This window comes from Acomys russatus, chromosome 4 (assembly GCF_903995435.1).
Source record: "Acomys russatus chromosome 4, mAcoRus1.1, whole genome shotgun sequence".
NCBI lineage: Eukaryota > Metazoa > Chordata > Mammalia > Rodentia > Muridae > Acomys > Acomys russatus.
The window spans coordinates 48,696,574-48,718,053 of NC_067140.1; the positions used below are offsets into that span (position 1 = coordinate 48,696,574).

The 21,480-nt window shown below is 50.6% G+C and overlaps 2 protein-coding genes across 2 annotated transcripts in view; one reads left to right on the forward strand and one right to left on the reverse strand.

Annotated features, from left to right (window-relative positions):
* Positions 1 to 2,232: 2,232 nt before the first annotated feature.
* Positions 2,233 to 9,858, forward strand: Lpcat4 (lysophosphatidylcholine acyltransferase 4). The gene is made up of 14 exons (XM_051144320.1): positions 2,233 to 2,484; positions 3,874 to 4,016; positions 4,295 to 4,515; positions 4,853 to 4,965; positions 5,077 to 5,137; positions 5,389 to 5,447; positions 5,648 to 5,682; positions 6,191 to 6,245; positions 6,390 to 6,472; positions 6,726 to 6,851; positions 7,052 to 7,184; positions 8,665 to 8,763; positions 9,140 to 9,296; positions 9,571 to 9,858. Exons 1-14 carry the CDS (start codon positions 2,371 to 2,373, stop codon positions 9,744 to 9,746), a joined length of 1,575 nt encoding a protein of 524 aa, XP_051000277.1. The 5' UTR covers positions 2,233 to 2,370; the 3' UTR covers positions 9,747 to 9,858.
* A 1,254-nt stretch (positions 9,859 to 11,112) lies between these two features.
* The window catches only part of Nutm1 (NUT midline carcinoma family member 1), an 11,903-nt gene continuing 1,535 nt past the window's right edge, over positions 11,113 to 21,480 (reverse strand). The window contains exons 2-8 of the mRNA XM_051144893.1: positions 19,588 to 20,341; positions 17,052 to 17,180; positions 15,169 to 15,308; positions 14,468 to 14,742; positions 13,469 to 13,585; positions 11,500 to 13,134; positions 11,113 to 11,409 (exon numbers count right to left, since the gene is read on the reverse strand). Coding sequence (XP_051000850.1) covers positions 11,113 to 11,409; positions 11,500 to 13,134; positions 13,469 to 13,585; positions 14,468 to 14,742; positions 15,169 to 15,308; positions 17,052 to 17,180; positions 19,588 to 20,341 — 3,347 coding nt within the window. The remainder of the gene's footprint in view (positions 11,410 to 11,499; positions 13,135 to 13,468; positions 13,586 to 14,467; positions 14,743 to 15,168; positions 15,309 to 17,051; positions 17,181 to 19,587; positions 20,342 to 21,480) is intronic.

Below are 21,480 nucleotides of genomic sequence, written 5' to 3' on the forward strand. Positions count from 1 at the left end.
GAAAAGGAAAGAAAATGGATACATAGCCAAACTGTATATCATGAAAAGTTAGTTGCATATGGTTACCTTTAGAGTTAAAAAAATGCATTCACATAAAATAAAAAAATTTTAATGTAACAATAAATACTAAAGGTATAACAACCAAATGACGTTTATGATTTATGAAGTGCCTTAACTTGAAAATAAGATTATAAAAATAGTGGAACTAGGCCAGGTGGTGGTGGTGCATGCCTTTTAATCCCAGTACTTGGGGAGGCAGACGCAGGTGGGTCTCTTTGAATTTGGGGCCAGCCTGGCCTACAGAGCAAGTCCCAGGACAGCCAAGGCTACACAGAGAAATGCTGTCTCAAGCAAAACAAAACAAAATAAAAAACAAATACGAAAAGATAGTGAAACTGCTTTGGAAAACATGTATTATACTAAACCTGCCTTCTTTTAAGTACTATGTAAAAGAAAGAATAGAATCTTCTGTAGGATTAGTTTGTTTTGTTTTGTTTTTGTTTTTAACTATTTTAAGCCAGATGTGATGACACAAGCACGAAATCCCAGGATTTGGGAGCTGAAACAGTAGGGTCTCAGGACTGTACAGACAGGACTCTCTCTCTCTCTCTCTCTCTCTCTCTCTCTCTCTCTCTCTCTCTCTCTCTCTCTCTCTCTCTCTCTTTCTCCCTCCCTCCCTTATAAGTACTGTGATCTTAGAGTCTTGCCTAGTGATGGTCCTCAAAGGTCAATTTGATGGGATTTAGAGATCATCATAGAGACACACCTCTGGGCACGTCTGTGAGGGTGTTTCCAGAAAGGTTTAACTAAAGAAAGGTTCCCTAGGACACACCAAGAATGTAGGTGGCAACATTCCGTGGGCTGGGGCCCACGAATAAAAAAGGATTAAGGAATGAGCTGAGCACTAGCATCCCCTTCTCTCTGCTTCCTTGCACCTGCCCCTGACGCTGCCTCACGCCTGAGGTGACAGACTGGAATCCTCACTGTGACCCACAATAACCCTTCCTTTCTGAAACTGCTTCTAGCAGGTATATTGCCACAACAAGGAGACGTATTTCCCAAAGGTCTAAACCATCACGGGAGGTGGGTGGTGGGGTGTGGGGGGCACGAGGACTTCAGCATATGAAGGAGAGGGAGAGAAGGCGCACACAATCTTGCAGATATAGGAACTGTAAATCTTAACGAGGATGCTCTAGTTGTACTGACACTGCCTCTTCTTGTGGGTACAGTCAATGCTGTAAGTGGTACAGTTAGAGGGGACTGAGGCACAATCTGGGCAGGAGCGACTTCAGGCTCCTACTTAGTTTCCCTTTCAATGTCCTCTTTCTCTCTCTCTCTCTCTCTCTCTCTCTCTCTCTCTCTCTCTCTCTCTCTCTCTCTCTCTCTCTCTCTCTCTCTCTCTCTCTCCCATACCCCAGAACTTTATTTTTTAAAATTCCCCTAACAGATTTGTAGGATGATTCATCCCATAAAAGCTGCTTGCCTCAGCTGCCAAGTCTGATGACCGGAGTTTGGTTCCTGAGACCCAAAAAGGGTTTCAAAGTCCGCTCATTGCTCCATCAGTTGAGATGCTGTACAGTGTGTTTTTAGGGCAGTAGCGGGTTACAGGTAACAGGAATTTAGGTGTCCTCCATATTCCAGAGGGAAACCAGTAGAGAACCTGAGACCCCCTAACCGAGCTTTGCCGGATTGGGGGACGTACACCCAGTAAGCATCGTGGGATGCCGGCACGCGGGTCACCGGGGCTCACGCAGCCCCGCAGGCGCGGACGCCGAGAACTGCCACGCGCAGTACAGCCGCGAGAGGGCGCGAGCTCCGCTATGGCGGCACACAAACCGGGAAGGAAAGAGGTGGTCCGCCTCGGAGATGGGGATGTTGGGGTCGAAGAGTGGCGGGGACCCAGTGGCCCAACCTCCTTCTGCAGCTGCCGGCCTCCGCACGCTGCCCTGACCCAGGGCTCCACCCCGCGTGCGCTCGCGCGGCGGCCGCAGCTCCGGGAAAGGTGCCCAAGGCGCTCGGCTGCGCGCCCACCTCGTCGCGCCCCGCTTCCAGCCCGAGACCCTCGGAAAGGGGCGGCTAAGTCCTCGGGGCGCCGCGCTCGGAATAGCGCGAGGGGCCGTGGAGAACGCGGGTGAGCGGGGACGCCGGGGAGCCACAAGCCCCGCCCCGCGGCCGGCGCCCTGACAACGCGAGCGGCCCGGGCGGCGTCGCCGCTCCCCGCCCCTCGGCCGGCACCAGGCGGGGCTGGGACCAGAGCGCCGCCGCTGCCACCACCGCACGAGCGGTGCTGCTCTGCAGAGCCGGACGGGGAGCGGGGCCCCGACTGGGAGTGGGGGGGGGGCCGTGGCCCTCTCTCCACCTTCTCCCACCATGAGCCAGGGAAGTCCTGGGGCCTGGGCCCCCCTCGATCCCACCTCTGGGCCCTCAGCGTCCCCAAACCCGTTTGTGCATGAGTTACACCTCTCCGGCCTCCAGAGGGTTAAGGTAAGGTGTGGGCTGGGGACGTGCGGAGGACTGGTTGAGGTAGGGAGGCCCGGTGGTGAGGAACCGTGGCGGAGATGGGCAAGGGGATGCGAGAGGAGGCGGCTGAGAAGCTTGTAGAGAGGGTGTCCCGGAGTGCACACGTGGGGGCGGCCGGGGGTAGGCGAGAAGCCCTGATGAGGGTACGAGCTTAAGCGACAGACAAGCTCAGAAGTGTGGAGGAAACGAGTGGGTGAGGAGGGAGGACTGAAGGAGACCCAAGGATAGGAGAGATGGAGGACACTGGAGAATGCGGAGTACATCCTTCGGAGGTTGATGAGCTAGGATGGAGCTGGAGGCTACGGAAAGCCCGGGGTGGGGGCAGGGGTGTGCTCAGCGATTCTCCAGGGCTCCGACTCAAACGGTTTGGCCTCGGAGACTGCGTCCTTGTGCCCTTCCAACACCTCCTCTTCTTTCCGCTACCACCCCCCTCACTGCAGCACCTACTGTTGGGGGCAGGGAGACTGGGAGGGGGGTTGGCTACAGGAAGTAGAGGGACGCACCACCCTAGGGTAGCCAGGAGGTGGTGTAGGGAGGAAGTGTCCAAGGTTTCTGCTGTGATCACCTCCCCTGAGGCCGGCCCCCAAGGGCAGGTTTATTTACCTGCTCAAACCTAAGGAAGCCTCTGGAGTCACCCTGGCCCTTGGCAACCCTTACCATGTGGAATAGGGTTGAGTGTTACCTAAGGATTGCTGTTCTGCAGTACCAGCCTAGGGATTGATTGACTTGAGGCTTTTGAAAAGTGGATCTCTGTGTTTCCACCCATCTGCTCCTTGGGCCCGAAGCGTGGAAAGAGCCCTGTACAGTGTTTGTTTGACATAGGACCTATTTATGGAAGGGGATAGAATGTTGGGGAAGATCTGTCTCTAACCTACATCAAACACGGTGCTGGACACCTTCACCGCGTTTTCTCTTTAAATCCTCTTTTTATGGAGGGGGTGGGGGGCGGGGACTGAGATACTGTTTTTCCGTACAACCCTGGCTGTCCTAGAACTTTGTCTGTAGACCAGGCTGGCTTCTAACTCACGAGATCCACCTGCCTCTGCCTCCTGAATGCTGGAATTAAAGGCGGCTGCCACTACCTCCCAGCTCACTAAATCCTCTTAACAACCATTCGAAGTACTAGGTGCATTTTATGACCCTAGCCTTTATAGGTGGGAGACCACTCAGAGTGAGAAGATAAGTCACCTAGTGGTATTTTATCCTCCTGGCCTCCCTTGTATTTTCTTCATCCCACTTGGTCCCTGTGCCTTTACCCTGTCACCTACAAGATGTTAACTATTTGCCCCTGAGGGGTTAACTATTCACTCCTTGTAGGAGTCCTGAGGGACATTTTCTCCTACCCTTCTGCAGTTCTGCCTCCTGGGGGTACTGCTGGCCCCAATCCGAGTGCTTCTGGCTTTTATCGTCCTCTTTCTCCTCTGGCCCTTCGCATGGCTCCAAGTAGCAGGTCTCACTGAGGAGCAGCTTCAGGAACCAATTACAGGATGGAGGAAGTAAGTGGGACCCAACTCCTGAGACCATTTCTCAGCCCTATTATACGCTCCGCTCCACCAGCACCCCACCCACATGGGAAGGGTCTGAGACCGTTAAATGAGGTATCAGTGTCCGAGGTACCTCATTGTCTAAGTGACATGTCCAAATTACTTCAACTCAGTGGCCACTTTTGAGGGAGAAAGAGGGAGGTGTCTCATTTTCCTGGGTGCCTGGATTGGGGACAGGATTAAGGGGGTCAACTCCCTCCTCCACTGACCCTGAAGCCTTGCCCTGACAGGACTGTATGCCACAACGGGGTTCTTGGTCTGAGCCGCTTGCTATTTTTCCTGCTTGGCTTCCTTCGGATCCGAGTTCGAGGCCAGAGGGCCTCTCGCCTCGAAGCCCCCGTCCTGGTCGCCGCCCCCCACTCTACTTTCTTCGACCCGATCATCCTGCTACCCTGTGACCTGCCCAAGGTTGTGTCTCGAGCTGAGAATCTTTCTGTGCCTGTCATCGGAGGTGAGAGAGTTCAAGAAGGCATAGGGGGGAGGAATGGCAACTTTGGGCCAAAAAAAGAAAAGTCAGAAATGGAAACACTAGAGAGGACCGGCTTCCAGTACGGAGAGAAAAAGTTAGGAGGGTGCTTGCTTGACTGTTGGCAGATGAAATGTGATCTCAGACTCTCAAGGCTGGGGCCAGAGACAGGTGCTAGAAAAGCCAGGCTACAATAAATAGAGTGTAGCAATAAATGGATTGTTGAAATAATCTTACACTGTTGAGGAAATTGAGGCTGCCAGATGTCAGTGCCTCAGGGCCAGTAACCAAGTGACTCCTCCTTGTAACCTACCCGACCCAGCCCTTCTTCGATTCAATCAAGCCATCCTAGTCTCCCGGCAGGACCCTGCTTCCCGCAGAAGAGTAGTTGAAGAGGTCAGGAGGCGGGCTACCTCAGGAGGCAAGTGGCCTCAGGTGGGTACAGGTATCTCTGAACGCTTTGCTTCATGTGCTGTAAAGGAACGGTTCCTCTTTCTTCCCTACCTCACTCCGTGCTTTGGGGCTTTCGTTTTGTTTTTCACCCAGGTACTATTTTTTCCTGAAGGTACCTGTTCCAACAAGAAGGCCCTGCTGAAGTTCAAACCAGGTGAGCTAAAGGGTGGGTGGGTGGGGGGTGATAAGGTGGTGGGAGAGGTGGAGCTTTCGGGAGGAGGGGAGAGGGAGGGGCAGTGGTGACAAGGAGGCTCCTACCTCTCTGACAAGGCAAGGCAGCGGGAAAATCCGTAGTAGAGCAAAAAGCCGCGCATCATTTGGGTTTTGCCCCAAACCCTCGTGCAGTGTAGCTGCCTCCACGTACTGACTTCTGCCTTACGGGGTGGGGGTGGACGTGGGGTTTAGGAGCCTTCATCGCAGGAGTGCCTGTGCAGCCTGTCCTCATCCGATACCCCAACAATCTGGTGAGTCTCAGTGGATGAAAGGGTGGGAGCCGGGAGCATGCATTCCCTCCTAAATCGGAGTAAGTGAAAACTGCCAATGGCGCCTGCGTCTGGGGGTGAAGCATGAGGTGAGGTTGGGGGGGGGGTCTCTGCTAAAGGAGAGTGGCCAGCTTCCAGAAAGAAGAGTAACCTTCTGCCTCTCCCCTCTGCCTTTCCCATAGGACACCACCAGCTGGGCGTGGAGGGGCCCTGGAGTGTGAGTTCCGATGTTGTGGGGGTGTGGGTGGGGGAGTGAGGTCTAGCAGAGCATTCCTGGTCCAATCTCTAGAAGAGATGACTGACCCACCCCTGTAGGACTGAGAGAACTCTGGAGGAGAGTGCCCTCTGACCTCCCCATATCCCTTGGCAGCACTTCTAACCCTCCCACCTGAATCATTCCTGCTGTAATTACAGTTCCTTCTTAACTTACCATCCTGTGTTTCTTGTTTGTGGGGTTCTTTTCATTGGGGCTTGGGGGAGTTGGAGGCTGGTTCCATCGCCTTGGTTCCCAGACTTGCCCCTTGCCTACAGCTCTTCCCCTGTTTTTTGTTCCTGCAGCGTTTGTCTCTACCCGTCACCTACTGGCCCTTCTCCCAGCCCCCCAGCTAACTGGAGCCAAGGGTCCCATTTTTTTCCCCCTGTCACTAAGAGAACATCCCGATGCCTTGCTCAGGAGGAGCAGCCTGTAGTTAAACAGTAGCAAACACCCATCTCTCTTCTCTTAGGCTCAAAGTCCTCTGGCTCACAGCCTCTCAGCCTTGCAGCATCGTGGAAGTAGAGGTATGACCACCACTCCAACCCACCCCACCCCATCCCACCCGCCCCTGTGCCCCCCCCACACTTGGTGGGACGGGAAGAATAGAGTAGTAGTATCCATGGCTGACTTTCAGCTCCTGATGAGAGCTGCATCTGTCTGTGTTTCAGTTCCTCCCTGTCTATCAACCCAGCCCTGAGGAGAGTAAGGACCCCACCCTTTACGCCAACAATGTCCAGAGAGTCATGGCACAGTGAGTGTTAGAAATATTTCCTGGTATCTGCCAAGTATTTCCTGGAGCAGTTAACGCCAAGCAAAGGGACCACAAGGGGGGGGAGGTTTTGAGGCAAGGAGATGGGGGGTGGGGTGGGGGGCTATTGGACCACTGTGAGACCAAGGGGAGAAAAGATACAGGAGACTGACCATTTCAGTGAGACAGAGGTAATGAAACCACAGAAATGTTTTTTGCCGCCTCCCCTTGATCTCCGTCCGTCTTTGTCCTGTAGAGCCCTGGGCATTCCAGCCACTGAATGTGAGTTTGTAGGGAGTCTCCCTGTGATTGTGGTGGGCCAGCTGAAGGTTGCACTGGAACCACGGCTCTGGGAGCTGGGAAAGGTACTACAGAAGGCCGGGTAAGTTACCTCCAAGGTGAAGACATGAACAGCATCCCTGAAAGGGGAGAATGGGGAAAGGAAGGAGTGCTGTGCTGGATTTGACCCTTAATTCAAGGGGTCAGATCCTGCCCTAGGAGCCCAGAGCCTGGGGCGAGGTTGTGTATGACGTAGCCAGAAAGAAACTCGAATCAACTCTGCTGTCAACCATTCCGTTGTAGGCTGTCCCCTGGCTGCGTGGACATGGGGGCAGAGCCAGGCCGAAGTCGAATGGTCAGCCAGGAGGCATTTGCCCAGCAGCTACAGATCTCAGATCCTAAGACGGTGGCTGGTGCCTTCAGCTACTTCCAGCAGGTAATCGAGCTAGAACCTGCAGCAAAATGGGTGGCTTGCCCTCTGAGCCAGTGAGCTCAGGGTTTAGAGATGGAGTCCCGGTGACCATGCCCAGCTCAATTTTGGCAAAGTGTATTTACAGAAATATAACCCAAGTTCCCTATCAAATTATAATTCTGATTTTTTTGTTTGTGTTTTCCTTTTAAGTGCTAGGAATTCCCTAAGGTTTGGGGGGGTTGTTTGTTTTGTTTTGTTTGTTTGTTTGAGACGGGGTCTTTCTGTGTTAGTCTTGGCTGCCCTGGATTCGCTTTGTAGACCAGGCTGGCCTCGAACACACAGCGATCCACCTGCCTCTGCCTCCCGAGTGCTGGGATTAAAGGCATGGCCACCATGCCCGACAGACACTTAAGGTTTTTATACTGGGCAGGTGCTCTTTATACCCCTCAAAGGGCCCTTTTTGTGTTAAGACACAGTCTGTGGGTGTCAATACTCAAGACAGAACAAATGGATCATAAGTTTAAAGCCAGCCTGACGATACAGTTAGACGCTGTCTAAAAGTTTTAAGTTTGGGGACTGGAGATATGGCTCAGCAGTTAAGAGCACGGGTTGCTCTTCCGGAGATCTAAGGTTCAATCCCCAGCCCCCCACATGGTAGCTTAGAACTGTCTGTAGCTCCAGTTTCAGGGGGTCCAACATCCCCCACACAGGCAGACGTATAAATATAGATGTAGATAATGCACGGAAAACACCAGTGCATGTAAAATAAAAATAAATAAATTGAAAAAAATATTTTAAACTTTTTTAAAGTTTGGAGCAGTATGGATATCTTAAGATTTGGGAAGACTCAAGCTGGGCGGTGGTGGCACACACCTTTAATCCCGGCACTTGGGAGGCAGAGGCAGGCAGATTGCTGTGAGTTCAAGGCCAGCCTGGTCTACAAAGTGACTCCAGGACAGCCAAGGCTATACAGAAAAACCCTGTCTTGAAAAAGCAAAAAAAAAAAAAAAAAAAGATTGGGAAGACTGCCCCCATCTCAGCCAACATTCCCCCATAGACCTGGCACAGCAGCTATCCTGTTTGGATTTTCAGTTAAAAAAAAAAAAAGTTAGGCCAGTATGCTGCCTCCCCCCTCCCCCCTTCAGTCTGTTGGACCAGTTTTCCTACATAGGCTGGGTCAGAGGAAAACCAGTTTGTCTGGCTTGGAAACCAGGATTGTTGGACGATGATGGACGGTAACTTCAGCATTCCTGGGGGATTCCCTGATGTTCCTAGATGTCAGCGGGAGGGTCTCATCAGCACACCATTTGGTATAGCTTACTGCAGAAAGGGATCGTGGAGGGGACCTGAGAACTCTCTGGAGCCCTGGGGAGTGCAATACTCCGTTCTGAGCAGAGTGGTCACAAGCATCATTTGTAAGCCTACTGCAGAGAACCCAAAGGCCAGAGAGCAGTAGGAAGATGTACGGTCCCTCCCCACATGGCTCTGGTTTCTCACCCTCCAGGATGCCAAGGGTTTGGTGGACTTCCGAAATGTGGCTCTTGCCCTAGCAGCCCTGGATGGGGCCAGGAACCTGGAGGAGCTGACTCGCCTGGCCTTTGAGGTACCTTTAAGGGAAGACTGCTGATATGCTTTACCCCACAGCTCCATCCCAGGAGGGCGATATATTGCGCTGTTCCCAGTAGCTCTTAGACAATGCATGCTCAGCATCCTGCCCCAGTGACACACTACCTAAAACTGCCTGTCTCCAGTATCTCCTGAGGCCCAGCTGGAAACAAGAAGGCAAAAACTAGATGGCTTACAGTTCCCCTGAAAGAAGAGGCTCTAGAGGTCTAATATGGCTTATGTGCAGCCCGTTGGGCAGGCTTCTCAGTCAGCTTGAGGCAATGTCTGGAGGAGAGAACTTGACAGAGATTTCTCTCTCTCTCTCTCCCTCCCTCTCTCTCTCTCTCCCTCCCTCCCTCTCTCCCTCTCCCAAGCTCTTTGCTGAAGAGCAGGCAGAAGGACCTGGTCGCCTGCTGTACAAAGAGGGCTTCAGCACCATCCTGCACCTGTTGCTGGGTTCACCCCGCCCTGCTGCCACGAGTTTGCATGCCGAGCTGTGCCAGCCTGGATGCAGCCAAGGCCTCTCCCTCTGTGAGTCACTGTCTTCCCCCCATGCACAGACACCAGGGTTACCGTCTGCCCCAGGATACGTCCTGAACACTGAGCTGGCCGTGAAAGAGGGTTGGTGGCCAGTGTAAGGAATTAGAGCCTCTGAGAGACAGAGTGGGCGGGAAAAACAGGCAAGTGAGGAAACAGATCAGAGGGGCTGGGTATACCAGTTCTGAAGAAAGAGAAAGGAGAGGCTTTCTCTTCTCACTCTTAGGTGGTTTCACTTTTCCATTTCCCATTTCTTCTTCCTGGCCAGGTCAATTCCAGAGCTTCTCCCTCCACGACCCTCTGTATGGAAAGCTTTTCAGCACCTACCTACGCCCCCCACACAAGCCTCGAAGCACCTCCCAGATACCAAATGCCTCATCCCCCAGTGACCCCACTGCCCTGGCCAACGGGACTGTACAAGGCCCCAAGCAGAAGGATGACTGAGCACCTCAGCCCCCCAACTTTCTTCTCAGCTCAAGTCCAGCCCTGCTCTCAGGACAGTGCCAGTGGCCTACCCTATGCCTCAGTCCCATCTCTGCTCCTGTTTGATTTTTTTGGTTATATCATTGTTCGTTTGGGTTTTTTTGTTTTGTTTTTTTTTAGTTTGTTTTAATTTTTTGTTTGGTGGGTTTTTTTTTTTGTAAAAGACTATTTTATATATAAATATAAATATATATCTATTTAAAAAAAGTAAAGCTTGGTCCCGTGGGTGGAATCATTAGTTGTGAAGGAAAGAGATGGTTGGTTGCCAGATTTCCATTGGAATTTGAAAACAAACAAACAAAACAACAACAACAACAAAAACACTCCAAAGATTGATCTTGGCCATACCTGAATTCTCTCATTCACAAACAGACTGGGGTATTTCCGTTACGGAAAGCATAAAATGACTTTGTATCTTCCCCTCCTGTTGCCACCTCCTTAACTGACTTCTTCATGAACCTCTTTTTCAGCCCGTTCCCTCTTGTTCTGTCCTCATTAAAGATGAAAATATAGCTTACTACCATTTCCATATTTAACAGTCCCACTGAGAGTTTATTCTGTCGCCCATACTTGGAGCAGAGACCTGTGTCAGGAAATCAGTATCCTCCAGGTCTCACCAGCCTCACAGTGCTTCTCCTACAGTGACAGGAGGCCAAGGACATAAAAGTCCTTCCTGTCTGGCCCTTAAAGGAAGAAAAGTCCCCGGACCCTGCTCTCGTAAGCACCCAGCGTGCTCTGTCTTGACACAAAAATGTAAAATAAATTAGATGTAGAAAGTCAAATCTCAGATCTGACCTAAATACGCATCATTCCTCCACACCCCCCAGAGGCAGATAATAATAGGCTATCCAGACAAGACCTGCCAGTGCTGGGTTCTAGCTTAGGAAGGGGGAATAGATAACCATTTGGTACAACTGTTTTAGAACCCATCTGTCTGGTCTGTCTGGTCATGAACGTAGGTCTTAGCAAAACATAGCAGGGAACCAAGAAAAGTCTAGTGGCATAGTAGATGGATGTACAGAATCTACCTTTATTATAGCACTTTATGTCACAACCAGGATGCTCACACAAAAGAGCACGTAGCGTTTTCCAACCAAAAACAATATTTTTCCTTATAACTTCCCAAAGTCCTCTCCCTTTCCTTCCCACTAAAGACCCTCTGCAAGCTAGCCAGTCTGACCTTTGTCCCAGGCTCTCCAGCTTCTTGCACAACAAAAACAGCATCAGGCTGGGGCTGCTTCTCCACTGGGGAGCAACAACAGTAATATAGGCACTGGGGCACCCACCTTTGGGTGCTGCTGGGTGAAGCAGGGTGGCCCTCTGCTTCCTAGTGGCTACGACGGCGTTTCTTCCTTTTGCTTGTGACTAAACTGTCACGCCGCCTTTTACGAGGCTGTGGGAGCTGCACCAATTCCAGGGTAAGGGGCTTCTGCCCTGAACCATCAAGCTGAGCTCTGAGCTGGGGTCGCTCTACATCAGTAGCTGGGCCCCCAACTAGGGCTTGCATCCCAGAAGGGGATGAAGGTTGACCACAGTCATCTACTTGAGTAGAGAGGTGGGATGTTTTCGAGACTCCCTGACCTCGAGAGGGATGACAAGGAAGCCCTCCTGAAGAGAGGCTAAGCTTTGAAGCCAAAAGGTAGGCAAAGTTGGAGAGTTCTCCATCCTCTTCCTCCTCCTCTTCCTCCTCTTCTTCCTCCTCCTCCTCTTCCTCCTCTTCCTCCCCCTCCTCCTCTTCTTTCTCACTTCCTTTTGCCCTATCTACTGAGTTGTGTGTTTCTCTAATAGGGATTTCTCTCAGAACAAAAGCACCCCTAGTTCCCCACCTAGGGGAAGTGCTTCCCAGGCCCTGGCCAGATGTTGACTTGGCAGCCTCGAATGTATAAGATTCTTGACTGTCTTGTAAAGGATCAAGGTCCGTAGGTTTGGAGGAGACAGTATCTTCCCTGCCCTCTCCTTGGAGATTATAAGAATTAAACTTTGATGAGAAGGAATCCTTACTGACCCCTGGTTGGGGACCACTGTCATTTCTAACATCTAGTATGTTGACCTGTTCTATGTTTTCCAATAGAGGAAAAAGTAGATTATCTCTGCTCTCTGCCTTTTGGCTAGCCTGGGGGGAAGAGGAGGAGGCATCCTGGGTCCCAAGGATAAGGAGATTGCCTTGGCAGGTGGATATCGGGGTGTCTTTTGAAGAGCCAAGTGTGGAGGGGTCAAGTGCTTCCAGCAATGGGGAGCAAGCTTCATCCCACAGATCACTAGGATCCTGTATGGTCCCAGGGCTCGGCTCTTGATCTTCTTGGGACCTCAAAGCTGGACCATTGGCCATCAGAGACCCTGGCAAGCTACAGGGGTTTCTCTGTTCTAGGACAGCTGTCACATCTGTGCCTCCATAGGGAACCTCACCAACCCCCATATTCTCGGGCACTGTGGTTTTTCTAGGACCTGGAGAAACACTGTCTCGGGGACCCAGTGCCTGGTCCTGCCTTATACATGTCTCATCTTGGATGCTATCTAAGACCGTTTCGATTTCTAAGGGCAACTCCACACCCACAGCATCCATGTCACTGCTCAGCCACAGTTCTGGGCTGAGAGAAATGCTGTCTAGGTTGCCATCTGCTCCAGGGGAATGGTTCTGATCGTAACTCTGGACCATGTCAGGACCTCTGTCACCTCCCCACATGGCTCTTGAAGAGCCTTTCTGGGACACCGCTGAAAGTTCTCTCCCTTGAGTAAGCACCCCAACTCCCCCGATCTGTGGTCCTATCTGCAACTCCAAGGCCTGCTTTTCTAACCCAAGCCCTAGCAGAGGAACTGGCTCTACAAGTCCAACACCCAAACTGGGGGCTCTCATGGGTTGGGGATCTTCTTGCCAACAAAAAGGTAAAGCCTCTGGATTCCTATCTGCTACTGGGTAGTGTTCAAAGGACCCAGTGCTTCCTAGGACGCCACCGTGAGTTGCAGGTAGCTGTTTTATAGCTTTCCCAGACCCTTCTCTCTCCATCCCCAGGGGTTCCTGCATCCCCTGTGAAGCTGCCAGCTCTAGCTGCAGGTCCCAGCTGATAGAGGATGGCAGCACGTTCCCATCCTTGTGAATCCCCCATGGACCACCTAGCACTGGTTCCTGCCCACCATGCATTTCTCTTGCCTGCTTGCCTGGAGAAGCAGATTTTCCAATGCGAACAGTGCCCGCAGCGCCCCCCTGAAGCCCAGGTGAGGACCGACCCCTCCGACCCCCATCTTCGTCTTCATCAGAAACAGGAGGACTTGAGTCAGACTGAGCTCCACTGCAGCTTGGCGGGTCCTGTGCATCTTCCTCCTCCGAGGCCAAGAGTCGTTTCTGGACCAGCTGGAAGGGAAGTGACAGATGCCAGTTCTATACATGGTTAGGAGAAGAGGTGGCTGAGTGGGCGGTAGGAGACGGTAGGTAGTGTGAGGAAGAACAGCAAGTGTTTAAGTGATGGAATCAAAGATAGGTACTGCAACCTCTTTCTGCCTTGGAGCTTTATTCCTTTGCTGAGAGCCTTTCCTCACCCGTGTGCTTTGTTCACACAATCCCCTACCCGCTTGTTCTAGATCCAGAACCCAACCCTGAATCCTCTAAAACAGTATCAGGATACCAAAGAGTTATACAAAACCAAGCAGAGCTCCTGTTCCTGGTGTTATCTGCTTCCCAACTTTACCTGGGCAAGAGTAAGCCCTTCTTCTTGCTCTAGCTCCTCAATTAAAGCCAAAGGATCTCTCTGTGCTTCTGGGGACAGCAGATCTGCCAGAAACTGAGGGTGGATAACCGCCTCCACCTGGGGAACAGGAAGAATAATAGCGTAAATCTGGATATGAAGTAGCCCGTAAGGCCCGGTGCTCTAGAGGCAACACTATGAGGTACACACCCCCACTTTTATTTCTCCTCCTCTTCCTCCTCCTCCTCCTTCTTTTAAAGACTTATTTATTATGTATACAGTGCTCTGCCTGCATGTGTGCCTGCAGGCCAGAAAAGGGCACCAGTTCTCAGTAGAGATGGTTATGATCCACCATGTGGGTGCTGGGAATTGAACCCGGGTCCTCTGGAAGAGTAGACAGTGCTCTTAAGCGCTGAGCCATCTCTCCAGCTCCTCCCTCTCTCTCTCTCTCTCTCTCTCTCTCTCTCTCTCTCTCTCTCTCTTTATTAAATTTTATTATTCAGATTACATCCCAATTGTTATCCCCTCACTTGTATCTTCCCGTTCCTGCCTCCCTTCCTCTTTCACCCTATTCCCCTCCTCTAGGTCTGTAACAGAAGGGGACCTCCTCCCCCACCCATATGGTCACAGCCTATCAGGTCTCATCCTGGTAGCCTGCTTACCCTTCCTCTGAGTGCCACCAGGCCTCCCCACCAAGGGGAAGTGGTCAAATAAGGGGTACCAGAGTTCATGTCAGAGTGAGTCCCTGCTCTGCACACAACTGTGGAGAATGCGCTGTCCATTGGCGAGATCTGAATATATACCCCCACTTTCACCCTGGAGTTTGTTACAAAAATCGGTGGTAGTTGTTACCACCAGCTACTTCTGTGTGCATGCACATATACCCATTTCCAGATTATAGAATGGAGCCTTCTGCCATATGCAGAACCCCAGATGGCTGCCGCCCCATAGTACCCAGCCTCTAAGTATCTATTAGAAATGAGCCACGTGGACCCAGCTCACCTTGGAGACAAAGACTTCCTGAGAACACAGCTCATCAAAGTAGCTCAGAAGACCTGGGTCTGGAAACGTCCCTGTACCCTCCTGTTGCCCCTCTTCCTCCTCTGTCTTCCCAGTGTCCGCGTGGCTCCCCATCAGCCCTTCCATGATGTCAATATATTCTTGCACAGCTTCTGGTGGGATCTCTTTGGGTGCCTCAGGAGCGGGAGGCCTTTGGGGTCTGCGCTGCCGCCGGCGGGGAGCCCGGGACTTAGAAGCTGCCCTCTTCGGAATGTACACTGAGAAGGGTGATGGATAGTGAGAGAGAAACTTTGGTGTCTACTTCCCAGTGATACTTGTAAGGCAAGAAATCTGGGTCCAAGAATTGACTTCAGAATGGGATCAAGCTTTTGGGTGAGAAAACATAAAAGCTGCAGGCTATGAGAGAGAAGGCTTTCCACACATCTTGACATTCCAAGGAACTGCCGGATCCAACCCCCATGTCTTAGGGTGGCAAGGTACAAGGCTCATCATACACAGTCTACATGAGAGTGCAGTTTCCCTGGCCAAGATCAATAGCTAATTCAAGACAATGGAAGCCAAGACCCCAGCTGCCTATGGGACCTTGTGTTTGGCTCATGAAATGTCACTTCTGGGAAAGAAAAGTGACAGAAACAAAAGCAAAACTTTTTCCTAATCCTTATCTGGTTTGTGGGTAGCCTTACCGGGCTGCTGGCAAGCCTCAGGGACCAGAGGCCCTGGAAGATCAAGTTTCAAAGGGACTGCAGGGGACAGACCCAGGGACCCATTCGGCAGCTGTGCCTTCTGCATCTGTGTCTCCTCCTCAGCCTCAAACTCCATGAACCTGCAGAGGGTAAAGAAGGAGCAGCCAGACTAGAGAGATGGTTCAGTGGTTCAGATCCCAGCACCCTCATGGCAGCTAACAGCTGTCTGTAACTCCAAGACCTGACATCCTTACACAGACATACACCATGCAAGCAAAACACCAATACACATTAAAAAAAAAAAAAAGAATTAACTTTAAAAAGGGGGAGGGGGGCTGGAAAGATGGCTCAGAGGTTAAGAGCACTGAGTTCACTTCCCAGCAACCACATGGTGGCTTACAACAACCTATAATGAGATCTTCTGGCAGAGCACTGTATACATAATAAATAAATAAATCTTAAAAAAAAAAAAAAAAAAAAAAAGGCACAGCCTGTGCTGAGGAGAACCCAGACTATCAGTACCCTAGATATCAGGCAGCATCCACACATGGCCAAGAAACCAAGCACCCTCATTTTGGCTAAATACTGTTAAAGTTGGGGCAGCCAAGGGAAGCCGTTCACAGGTAGGTACCCTTATGACAATTCTTGGAAATGCCATCATATTGTCCCTTCACCTTCAGTGGTCACTTTAAAAGCTGATTTTAAAAAGTAGTATAGAGTTTGAATGACTCCAGGACAAGCTGGCATCCTCTACTTCTGTGCCTAACTATCTCACTCCATCCTATGAGCTTGGTGAGGTCAGTCTGGCCTCTGCAATGGTCTAGAGATACACTCTAAAGGGTTGCTCTTTACAGCCTCATTGGCCCCTTTCTACTACTGAAAATGATGGCAGAATTCCTGAACCAGAGACTACCAGGAATCAGAGCCTAGCAAAGTGAAAAGGCTGGAACAGGCCCTGAAGAGTAGACCTAGGAAGCCAAAGCTTCAGATTCAAAAAAAAAAAAAAAAAAAAGTGTACCTTTCTTCTGATAGAAAAGAAAGGTACACTTGGAAGAAATGACAAGGCTATCCTGTAGAAATGGGAGATAAAGGGGCAGGAGACCAGTCTGGGTGTCTAGTACCTGGCCAACCTCTTCCAGAATTGGTCCCTCTCAGGAATGGGGGAGAAAGCATTTTCTGTGCTATTTAATAAAATAAAGGGAAAGGAAAAGTGATTCTGAAGTTCCACATCAACAGCAACTTGCCACCTGGGGATAACAATTGAGATGTAATCTGAATAAATTATACACACACACACACACACACACACACACACATGGGTTAGGAAAAAAAAAAGAATCTTCACGGTGAGGTTCTTTCAACATGAGATTTTCAGAGGCGCAGGAAGGACCTGGTCCTATCTACCCTAATATCCTATATAGATCCAAGGCCCCGGGGGGAGGGGCCCTTTTAAGAGCAAACAGAATAAAATAATCCCAGCATCTAGGTGGCAGAAACAACAAGGATCCAGGAGACCCATCATGTAGCCTGCAGCCTTCCTCCTGTGACACTATTTATTTTTAAGTTTATTCCATTTATTTTATTATAGTGTGTGTGTGTGTGTGTGTGTGTGTGTGTGTGTGTACACAACGTGCATATGTAGACCTCAGAGGGCAGCTTTTGGGAGCCCCTTTCTCTACTTCCTTCATGTGGGTCCTGAGGCTCAAACTCAGGCTGTCCGGCTCCGTGGCGGACACCTTTCCCTGCTGAGCCATCTTGACGGTCCATCCATGACAACTTGCCCCCCAACACACACACACATACACACCTGCCTGTCTCTGCTACCCCTACCATGTGACCACTCCCCTACCCCAGAAGGGTGAATGAGGATGCATCAAACTCACTTCTCTGCCATCTCGTAAAAGATCATCCGGTCAAAGTTGCTGGTGTGCTCCCACTCCTGCAGAGCCCTTGGCAGTCCTTCCTCCAAGGTCATAGAAGGCTTCAGTCGGGCCAGGGAACGAAGCACTGGGCTAAAACCCGCATTAGGTCAGACATATTGTAAACGGGTACCCTTCATTTATTCTGACACCCACCTCATTCCCTAGCGCCCATCTTTCACCAAACCTATCAAGCCCCTCGGGCCCTGTCACAGTTCATTTTCATGAAACATCCAGACTCCACAGCCTCCCCTATGGTTGTTTGCCATTCTTGCTGACCTTAACCACTGAGATGTGCTTTGCACAAAATCAAATGACCCACCTTTAATTCTCACGGGCACGCCTTAACTGAACACTAAAAAGGAATCATTTTATAGTGTGTAACAATAACATGGGTTTAGCCCAGCCAGGAGGTAGTGCATGCCTTTATTCCCAGCACTCAGGGGGTAGAGGCAGGAGGATCTCTGGGAGTTCAAGGCCAACCTGGTCTACAGAATGAGTTCCAGGACAACCAAAACTACACAGAGAAACCATACCTCAAAAAAACAAAACAAAACAAAAAAACCCAAAACAACAACAACAGGGAGAGGGAGAAAGAGAGGGACAGATGGAGGGAGGAGGGAGGGAGGGAAGGAGAGAGAGAGAGAGAGAGAGAGAGAGAGAGAGAGAGAGAGAGAGAGAGAGAGAGAGAGAGTGGATTTAACCCTGCCCAGAGCCTATTGAATTTCCAAAGACTTATTTAACAAACCTGGCAGGAGGCTCTAATTAAATCATGTATAGTCATTTTGGGGTTTGGTTGGGAGACTGGGTTTTCCCTCATTGGATTTTCATTCTTTGGCTCCAGAACGCTGTCATAGATCTTCAGATAGAATACTGGACCATTACTTCTGGAAGGCTCCAGAGAAAATCAAGAGTGTGGACTAAAGTACAGTCTTCATTTCAGCTTCTCTGGCTTCTTTTTAAGCCCTTAAACATTACTGAGTATCAGAACCACCCGGGAAGCTTGCTGTAAACATAGACTGTAGAAGCCAAGATCCCAGGACTTGAGCATGTAATCAGCTTCCTGGGTGGCTGTTTACTGGGTCTGGATCATGCCTACCCATGACACTGAAACATGGAGAGCAGGAGTCGGCCAGAAACCAAAGGGGATGGATCCTAAGCAGACCTCAAGAGCTCACACTGGTTCTAGTCAGAAGGTGTGCCACCAGGTCCCCAGATAGAACTTAGGAGCCATCTCAAGAAACTGAGAATTCAGTAAGGTGGTGTTTATTGAGGATTTTGGGAGTGTCTCTTGATCACTTGCTCCAAAATCTGGATGAGGAAGTTCTTCCATTGAAAGGGAGTATAATTTTTTCTTCCCCAAAGTCTGGTAAAAAGAGAGTGTTTACTCAATGGTCTCCGAATGAGAGATATGGTCTGGCTGGGAAGCAGAGAAAATTTCCCAGATGACTAATGACTGATATATAAACAAAAACAGACTGCCTGTGACACCATGCTTCTGGTCTAAAGGAGGCACATTTTAGCCTTTTGTGGGCTCACTTCCTCTTTAATATTGCCTTTTTACAGTAATAATAATAGTGACCATTTAAAGAATTTCTTTTCTATGCCAGGCACTTTGCCAAGCACCTTTAATCTTCTAATCAACCCTCGCAGATAGGTATAATTACCCCCCATCTTCTGATGAGGAAACTGAGGGCAAAGGTGTTAAATATCCTACTCTGGATCACATACCTAGCATATGTGGAGTCGACTGTGCTCCCTCCCCTCCCTAGTTCACCTTGACTCCTCAGTAAGACAGGCTTCACACACACTAACGTCTTGGCCTGGCCCAATGCCATCTTCCCCAACCCACAGAAATGAGTCAGGGCCCAGCCCACCTCATCCCAGGTCACCAGTGTCAGAAGGCAAGCAGGGAGGGCCCTGACATTTGGAGTCAGGGACCTACATGGCAAGCTCTGCTTCCTGCTCTACGACAGGAAGTCTCTCAGTCTTCTCAGGATTAGTATAAAATGCTTGCCTCACTTCATGACGCTGTAGGTATTCTTTGAAAATGAAAGAAAGAAAAACGGTCCCCGAACAGTTCTTTTTTGTTTTGTTTTGGTTTGGTTTTTTTTGTTGTTGGTGGTGGTTTTTGTTTTTTGTTTTTTTTTAGACAGGGTTTCTCTGTGTAGCCTTGGCTTTCCTGGACTCGCTTTGTAGACCAGACTGGCCCCGAACTCACAGCAATCCACCTGCCTCTGCCTCCTGAGTGCTGGGAATAAAGGCGTGCAGACACTACCACCCAGCCAGAAGAGTTCTTCTAAGACAGGAAGAAAGAATGTAGTACTATTCTTCATTCCCTTAACGGTGTCTTTTCACTCTCATAATTGCCTTCATGAGTTCTGGGGTATCCGAAACCTGTGTATCCCACTCCTCTCTAAAAGCCCTAGGAAAACTCAATCTCAGAACACCCTACCCCTCAACACACACACACACACACACACACACCCCACACACTTACATAAGAAAGCAGGACAGAGCCTCTGCATCAGGACTCTGGGCTAGGTGAGTCCGGGCCAAGACTTTGTAGCGCTGCCAGCGACGATAGTTCTCATAAACACCCTTGGAAGCACAGGCAAGGTCACCTTGAGAGGGCTTCTGGGCAGGACCTCCTTCCACGGTTGCTACTTGTGTTCCTGGCCAGGACTTTTCCATGGGAAAAATGGGGGCCAGTTGGGCGGCTGGTGGTAGAACCTGCAGAGGAAGGCCTGCAGGGCCCTCCTGGCTCACTCCAACAGCCACAGCAGGCAGGATGGTCTTCACATTAGGGCCTATCACATATCGAGGAGGAGGAGGAACAGGAGGAGGAGGAAGGACAGGAGGAGGAGGAAGAGGAGGAGGAGGAGGAGGCCCCTCTTGGCCCCCACAGGGAACACCTAAATTAATCCAGTTTAGGGCTGTCTGAGTAACAATAAGGTTCTGAGTTTGAGAGGGTTCAGCTGGCCCTACTTCTGCTTTGACTTTGACAATGACCTGGCCAGTTCCGGCCACACTGGGGCCAGAGTCTCCTCCTGTCACCAACAATGGGCTAGGGAAAGCAGAAAGGAGCAAAGGATTGCCTGGAGAGAATGCAGGAGGTATGGGGGGCTGTGGAGATGGCTTCCAGAGGGGTTGGTCTGGTGGGACAGCAGTAGGTGGGGCAAAGGGGAGCACAGTGAAAGGGGATGGGCCAGCATCAGGCTTCATGGCCATATCTGGTCCTGGTAATGGAGAGGCTGTTGAGAGAAAGAAGAGAAGAGGGTAGGAAGGAGACCAGAAGTTAGGCCACTTGACTTCCTTTCAGTCCCTAAGGAGTCAGAGCACTGACTCTCATCACATGAAGGAAGGGACATGGGTGCGTGTGTTTGTAAATGTCTCCCAACTAGTCCTTTACCCCTGAGCTACTGGGCTAGAGAAGTAGCTCCCTCTCAGTGAGACACATAGACCTGCATCTTCCACGCAGAGCAAGCCCAAGGCATCACTGCCTCTAGAAGCTTCTCTCAGAATAGCTCCCCTGCCAGCTCCATAGGGAGATGAAGAAGATGTGCGATGGGATGGACACCTGGTCTGCAGGAGAAGCAGTCTGCAAGCACGCTGAGTGCACGGAACGTTCCAGGCTCTTGAGAAGCACTCATGGGGGCCCTCGAGGAGGAGGAGGAAGAGGAGGAGGAGGAGGAGGCGGCAGCTTCAGAAACCCTGGTCCATCCCTCTCCTCCTGGTCCTACTCCTCTTGCTCCTAATCATCTCCTCAAACACCCAAAGATGTGTTTTATCAACAGGCTCAATGACTCTAGGACTCCCAGAGTTCATTTCTCCAAAAAGAGAGTCCCACTCAACATCCACGGATAGCTACTAACCCTACCTACTCCACAAGACAGAGAAGGCCCCTGCTCCCAGCTGCTCTGTGGCTTCTGTGGCCATCCACAAAAGCACGGTCCCCAGGACAGGGTATGAAAGCCTAGACTCTTGCTTCCCAGAAACTTCATTACGCAACATCCAGCAATAGCTAGAAGGATTAGATAAGGACCAGGAAATAGTGAGGGGAGGACCTTGGAGGGAGGCTTCCAGTGCTTTCAGTAACTACGGAGAAATTGAAACTAGGCAGCGCAGACTGTCTGTGGTCCTGCACCTTATTGTTAGACGTTTAGGGCTCACAAAGGACAAAGCACTGAGCCGGAGCTACGGAAGAAGAAAAATCTAGAGCACAGCTCCTGCTGGGAACCAGCTATGTGGATAAGCACACAAATGTGTACTTGGTTAAACAGGGCTCGGATCCCACATGACTTTTAATGATAAACCAGAACCCAATTGGCCTAATTTCATGCTATTATTCTTCCTGTAAAAAAAAATTATTCCACTAACAAACCAGCACCAC